At 36.1% G+C, this 7,814-nt stretch overlaps 2 protein-coding genes across 2 annotated transcripts; both read left to right on the forward strand.

Annotated features, from left to right (window-relative positions):
• The first annotated feature begins 106 nt into the window (after window positions 1-106).
• On the forward strand, window positions 107-838 carry LOC133714214 (bidirectional sugar transporter SWEET6b-like). Its single transcript, XM_062140299.1, has one exon. It carries the CDS (start codon window positions 107-109, stop codon window positions 836-838), a length of 732 nt encoding a protein of 243 aa, XP_061996283.1.
• Window positions 839-3,993: 3,155 nt separating this feature from the next.
• On the forward strand, window positions 3,994-4,725 carry LOC133714215 (bidirectional sugar transporter SWEET6b-like). Its single transcript, XM_062140300.1, has one exon. It carries the CDS (start codon window positions 3,994-3,996, stop codon window positions 4,723-4,725), a length of 732 nt encoding a protein of 243 aa, XP_061996284.1.
• Window positions 4,726-7,814: the final 3,089 nt, after the last annotated feature.

Consider the following 7,814-nt stretch of genomic DNA (forward strand, 5'->3'; position numbering starts at 1 on the left):
TATAGGGAGAGGGTGACTACGATATCTTCATTCATTCAATACTCGATAACTTTCTCTTAAATATTTCAGTCACATATACATTTTCTTTGTCATTTTCCTCGCAAAGATGGTGCACACAGATGCTAGGTTCGTGGTTGGTGTGGTTGGGAATGTCATCTCTGGCGGCCTTTTCCTCTCCCCAATTCCTACGTTCATACAAATATGGAGAAAAAAAGATGTGGAAGCTTTCGATCCAAGACCTTACCTTACAACAGTGTTAAACTGTTTGTTCTGGTGTTACTACGGATTGCCATTTGTTAACCCAAATAGCATTTTAGTTGTCACTATTAATGGAATTGGGCTATCTATAGAGCTCATATATCTTGTCATATTCTTCTATTATGCCGCAGCAAAAGGACGAAAGAGGGTTGCTACATACTTTATATGTGAACTTATTTTATTTGGGGCTTTGGTGGCTGCAACTATGTTGGCAATACCTGAGCATAAGATGGCAATGAATCGACCTTTGAGGGCTGTCGTAGTTGGTGTGATCTGTGATTTTTTCAATGTCCTCATGTATGGCTCTCCTTTGTTCAACGTGCGAGATGTCATTAAAACTAAGAGTGTGAAATATATGCCATTCACTCTCCTAGTGGCCAACTTCCTGAATGGTTGTTGCTGGACATCCTATGCTCTCATTGGAAAAGTGGACTACTTCATTTTGATTAGCAACGGTCTCGGCGCAATTTTTGGGGCATTTCAATTGATAGTTTATGCAAGATACTACAAAACTACACCAAAAGATGAAGACCTCTTTGGCAAGACTACTAATGAAGTGCAACTCTGTACTAATGTCTAATTATCGCATAGGCCTTTAGTGTAATTTTCATATTCTACAAGTACTATTTAGCTTTTTTTATTTTTTATTTTTTTTTATTTTTTCTTTTTGGGATCAATTTAGTAGTTTTGATCAAGTATGTATAAAATTTGCTTCTCAGTCAAGGAATTGAGTTGCATTGATATTGAGAATTTCAGGCTTTTTCAAAGATGTTAAAAAAAACGCAGCATCATATTAGAAGAGAGAATAAATTCAAGAACATTTATTTTAAATATTTTTGATATTGAGTATCTACAATAAATCAAATGGAATACTAAAAATTAGATAGAAAAAATTCCAAAATTTCCAATCCTACAGCCAAATGACACAATATATTCTCAATTAAAACACTACTTTTTCATTAATCACTTGTCAAGTTAGAAATTGAAATTACAAAATGAACAACGGTATAATTAGAGGGATGAATATCCAAGCAGGGAAGGAACTGAGAGTTGGAGCAGCAGCATTGCTTGGAGTTGACAATGGTACGGCCACTATTACAACTCCCAAACAGTGCGTATAAACACTGTTGTAAAACCTGTGCAGCAACCACAACTAAAGCCATCCCAGATTGTGAAGTACACAGATAACACCCGTGTAAAAACTTGAACATCATTTGAGTCGTGGTGGCTGAAGGAGGCTTTTGGTTGTTTCCTCATTCTTACATTGTTGGGATTTGTAGGGCTTTCAGGATATTTCTTTACATTTAAACTGGTTTTGAGATCAACGGAAGAGCAGTTGCTATTTAAAGTGTGCCTTGCAAGGATTGAAGTTGATGCTGATTGCTGAGGTTAGGATTTTGATTGGATATATATCCTTATATCGTATATGGTCGAGATGTCCAAGACAGTAGATGTCGTCGCAGCCTCATTGCATGTCATGGACTGATAAAGATGGTAGAGAGCGTGTATGGATTAATTTCTGGCTCTGAGGACCGCTTGGGCCGGAAAGGAATGGTAATGTGGAATATGGCAAAAGACAAGATGGATGAGCACTGGGGACTAACAAGTATGGTTCTCTTTAGGGTAATCCTCTTACTTGGTATTAGCTAGAGAGGCCAAAGAAGTAAAACATGTGTTGATTTTCAGTGAGCAATACAGGGTACCGATACAAGTTGAAGGGTACTACATTTGGCACGGAGCAGCGAGTAGTGATAAAAACAATATTTTGAGTCACCTCAAACACAATCAATGCGTTTACATTCTATGTCTAATTGTCTATATATTGAATGTTAAGTTCTGGACAAGGGGGTGATCATGTTCATGAGTTTAAGTATTCAAAGATTTGCTAACATGGATTGAGCTGGTCAGAGTTGTTAAATTGAAAACGATGTCACTTTGTTTGGCTTACGAGGCAGAATTATCAATCCAAATTGCAGCTAGAGTGATATGGTGTACTGCAATGTGTTAGCTAAGTTTACAGTAAATCACAATGCATTGAAATCTCTCTGTCCATGTCAAGGAGTAATATATTGATAGGACAAGGATTGCAAAAAACCATTGGAAATCCGGCGGACTTGGTGATATCTGGGTTTCTCTGAGTCATGGGGATCAGTTGGTGATATATGGGTTTCATTGCTAAGTTGTGAAGTTAGCAATGAAACAAAGGGTGTCCAAACTTGTAGAGGCTAGGCCAACTTTATACAGGTTATTATTATTATTTTATGTTTGAATGAACTGCAAGGAGATGATGGTCACTTAGCTAATGTACGTACGGTATTAGAACTCGATTTGATGGTAATTGAGGATTCTTGTGGTTGGTTAAACGATTTCTGTTTTAATCCTCTTATTCCATCAGCTTTTATTCCTCAGCAAACAAAAGAAAAACCCTGCAAAAATGAATGTTCTTTGGTCACCTAATGACTTAAGTCGCTGTGAATTGAATCGAAAGTCATTCTAAACTTGCTTTTAGTGGTATTTTAATTTTATTGGTATTAAATCCAAAAGTACGTATGTGACCGTGAATTTCTTTGTAGCCACTCGTGATATATATATATATATATATGATGTTAAAATTGTAGAATGTTTGAGCATAAAGTTGTGTTAAATGAAATTCCAGTTATTGCAAGGAAGAATTGACATTCCATTCCCTTTACAAAAACCACTGTAATACCTTAACTATGTAGTAGGCCTTTTGTTGGTAAAAAGTCTAAATTGTTTACTTAACCTAGAGCTTTTAACTTATTTTCTGTGTCCTATGATCCTAACGTACTCAATCGGAATTGCATTTTACTTTTGTGATGTGTACGTTGCTAAGTTTTTGTGGTTTTGGTCACTTGGTAAAGGCTTTTGATGATACTAGTGTTTTAAGTATATACTCTATGGATGCTAGTACTTTGTATCTGTTTACCGCTTTTGATGATACTAGTGTTTACCGCTCACAATGCTTGCCATTTTCCTTGATCAGTTGACAGCTTCTTCTGTGTATTTGTCTCTTTTATGTACTTAGCCATTCTTGAAGTGAAAAACTGCATGAATGTTTGTTTCTACTGCAATCAAGATTATGTTTGTGTTGGCCTGCACAGTTAATCACCCTTGTTTCCAATTAGAAGTTGTTTTGTGCATCCAGATTCTACTCCTGCATCATATGCAAAAGCATGTCTTACAAATACGAATGAGGGCGTGCGCGTTATTTGCTTCGAACCAGCTTGATTCATTAATTTAATTAGTGTGAAATAAACATTTGAACCGAGCATGCAATGCTTGCTTTGTCGATCTTGCTTCTTAATGGTGAACTCGCTCCGAATGTTACCTCTTTCCTGCTACATGTTTTGTTCTCTTCAATCAACTCTGTCGAAAGGCTTTCAATGTTGTGCCGGTACCTGTTGGCTCAAGTCTTATATCATCTCGAGTTGTCTTGCTGAGACTTTTTTTTTTTTTTTTTAATAAAAGTCCCTCCTACACAAAGTAGGATTTGCAAGTTTGAACTCAATTTGGTTTTACAAATCCTTCTAGGAAAAGATCTACTTCTCTAATATGCTAAAGAATTGGAAACCTTTTCAGTGCCCAACTAGGCTAAAAGACACTCTATATATAGGGAGAGGGTGACTACGATATCTTCATTCATTCAATACTCGATAACTTTCTCTTAAATATTTCAGTCACATATACATTTTCTTTGTCATTTTCCTCGCAAAGATGGTGCACACAGATGCTAGGTTCGTGGTTGGTGTGGTTGGGAATGTCATCTCTGGCGGCCTTTTCCTCTCCCCAATTCCTACGTTCATACAAATATGGAGAAAAAAAGATGTGGAAGCTTTCGATCCAAGACCTTACCTTACAACAGTGTTAAACTGTTTGTTCTGGTGTTACTACGGATTGCCATTTGTTAACCCAAATAGCATTTTAGTTGTCACTATTAATGGAATTGGGCTATCTATAGAGCTCATATATCTTGTCATATTCTTCTATTATGCCGCAGCAAAAGGACGAAAGAGGGTTGCTACATACTTTATATGTGAACTTATTTTATTTGGGGCTTTGGTGGCTGCAACTATGTTGGCAATACCTGAGCATAAGATGGCAATGAATCGACCTTTGAGGGCTGTCGTAGTTGGTGTGATCTGTGATTTTTTCAATGTCCTCATGTATGGCTCTCCTTTGTTCAACGTGCGAGATGTCATTAAAACTAAGAGTGTGAAATATATGCCATTCACTCTCCTAGTGGCCAACTTCCTGAATGGTTGTTGCTGGACATCCTATGCTCTCATTGGAAAAGTGGACTACTTCATTTTGATTAGCAACGGTCTCGGCGCAATTTTTGGGGCATTTCAATTGATAGTTTATGCAAGATACTACAAAACTACACCAAAAGATGAAGACCTCTTTGGCAAGACTACTAATGAAGTGCAACTCTGTACTAATGTCTAATTATCGCATAGGCCTTTAGTGTAATTTTCATATTCTACAAGTACTATTTAGCTTTTTTTATTTTTTATTTTTTTTTATTTTTTCTTTTTGGGATCAATTTAGTAGTTTTTATCAAGTATGTATAAAATTTGCTTCTGCAGTCAAGGAATTGAGTTGCATTGATATTAAGAATTTCAGGCTTTGTTTGATGAATGTTTTTTTCATGTATTTTGCTTATACGTTGAACGACAATGTGAGTAATGAATCTCTGATAATTGCTTTCAATGAGATTGTATGATTGCACAATTGCTTGATGAATGATTGTGTCTATCTCCCTGTTGCAAGTTTGATTGTCAAGTTTTTGTATTCCAAGAAAAAGAGAGTTCCTAGTAAACACTTGTTTATGAGTTTCTGTTTTTGAATATCAACTTGAGTCTTTTTTATTTTTCATATTGCATACAGCAAAGAATTTTGGAAAACTTTTGTTGATTGTGAAGATACTAAAACTGGAACATTGCATAGTGTGTGTTTAGATAATGATTGTATCATCCATAGATGGACTCTCACAGGACGTAGAAGCACTGTTGTAAAACCCGTGCAGCAACCGCAACTAACGCCCTCCCAGATTGTCAAGTACACATAAACAACCAGTGTAGAAACTTTTAAGATCATTTGAATCGTGGTAGCTGAAGGAGGCTTTCTATTGTTTCCTCATTCTTGCATTGTTGGGATTTGTAGGGCTTTCAGGATATTTCTTTACCGTACCTTTAAACTGGTTTTGAGATCAACGACAGAGCAGTTGCTATTTAAAGGGTGCCTTGCAAGGATTGAAGTTGATGCTGAGGTTAGGATTTTGATTGGATATATATCCTTATATCGTATGTGGTCGAGATGTCCAAAACAGTAAACGTTGTCGCGGCCTCACAATGTATGACCGCATGTAGAGAGCATGTATATATGGATTAATTTCTGGCTCTGTGGACCGGCTGGGAAAGGAACGGTAATGGGGAATATTGTGGCAAAAAGACAAGATGGATGAGCACTACTGGGGACTAATAAGTATGGTTCTCTTGATGAAATCCTCTTACTTGGTTTTAGCTAGAGAGGCTAAAGAAGTAAAACATGTGTTGATTTTGAGAGAGCAATACAGGGTACCTGTACAAGTTGAAGGGTACTACATTTGGCACAGAGCAGCAAGCAGTGATAAAAACGTACAATATTTTGAGTGACCTCAAACACAATCGATGCGTTTACTTTCTATGTCTAATTGTCTATATATTGAATGTTAAGTTCTGGACAATGGGGATGATCATCTTCATGAATTTAAGTGTTCAAATATTTGCTAACATCTTTGAGCTGGTCAGAGTTGTTAAAATTAAAAACAATATCATTTTGTTTGGCTTACCGGGCAGAATTATTAATCAAAATTGCAGCTAGAGTGATATGGTGTATTGCAATGTGTTAGCTTAATTTACAGAAAATCACAATGCATTGAAATCTCTGTCAATATCAAATAGGAATTAATAGGAAGGATTGCACAAAACCTTTGGAAATGCGGCGGACTTGGTGATATCTGGGTTTCTCTGTGAGTCATGGGGTTCAGTTGCTATGTTGTGAAGTTAGCAGTGAAACAAAGGGTATCCAAACTTGTAGAGGCGAACTTTATACAGGTTATTGTTGTTTCATGTTTGAATGAACTGCAAGGAGATGATGCATATATGGTCTCTTGGCTAAAGTACAGTATTAATAAAACTCGATCTGGATAATAATTAAGGATCCTTGTGGTTGGTTAAACCATTTCAATTTTAATCCTCTTATTCCATCAGCTTTGATTCCTCAGCAAACAAAAGAAAAAACTTTGCAAAATGGGTTGCTAGATCAAGTGTCTTAGAAAAAGGAGGCATGTTAAGCATTTTTGTTAGTTCAATAAAGCTCAATGACCGTAGCTCCAATCATGCACAATTGAGGTTTGAAATATTACATTTTCTGTGTTGGATAAGATGGCATGTTAAGCATTACTAAAAACACAATGAGCGTGTTTAGCTAGCTATAATCATAATCATGCACAATTGAGGTTTGGAATGAGAATATATTACAATTTCCATGTTGTATGAGTAGGTTAGGCAAATGTATACAACAAGAATACAATGCAAAACAAAACTCCTTAATCTACTTGATTTTCTTAATCTTCTTGAGGATTTGTGCGAGAGAGGTCGTGTAGGGCTGATCAAAAGAGAGGTATTGTGATCCTGGGCTTCTCTGCTTTTCAGACTCGGCCGAAATAGTAACAAAGCATAATATTAGTGGATCAATTGAAAATTTATAGGAAACCTTTATTAAACTTTTTCATTTTAGTTTCCTCTAATATCTTAATCATGGGTTAGGTTAAGTGCGACGGAAATGAAACCATGAAATATAAAATTAAAAACTCCAAAGAAGTTGATGAAAGTTGAAGGTACATGTCACACTAAAAAAGAGCAATCTTCCTTAAAAATGTTATTCCCGTTAAATAAATTATGCATGAACTCTAAATAAAGTCGCATTATCTACACGAGAGTCGCATTATCATATAATTAGTATGAGATCTCATTCTCACACATGTCCTATCAAAATGTAGAGAAATTGATTGTCCAAAACCAAATAAGATCTCCAATTGACGTACATACCCTTGAGCATATTCTTATACCAAAGCAAAGAAGCTAATCTGTACACCTTTTAGGCATTTGCATGCCAAAAGTTATTTAGTAGTCCAAAATTACCACACGCCACACTTCCTTGATTCGAGATAATTTGATTAATTCATGTAATTTTGCTTTGTTAGTGATTATTCCCTTTTTTTTTTTTTTTTTTTTTTTTTTTTTTTTTTAACATGCACGTGTTAGTGTCGTACCACAAATCCTATCCTTGGTCCTGACCATATAGTAATTACTTTTTGCACACTGATTTGTCACCTGTTAAAACGCAAATTTAAACTCCGCTGATTCTAGATTCGACATTAATATTTCGGCATTGTGGGGTCTCGTCAGATTGGATATTTCACGGGTCACATCTTGGGCCTCACCTTTTTCGTTTGGGCTTCAAGATCAACCTAGGTCAAGCAGACCAAAAAC

Source organism: Rosa rugosa, chromosome 6 (genome assembly GCF_958449725.1).
Source record: "Rosa rugosa chromosome 6, drRosRugo1.1, whole genome shotgun sequence".
NCBI classification, from domain to species: Eukaryota; Viridiplantae; Streptophyta; class Magnoliopsida; order Rosales; family Rosaceae; genus Rosa; species Rosa rugosa.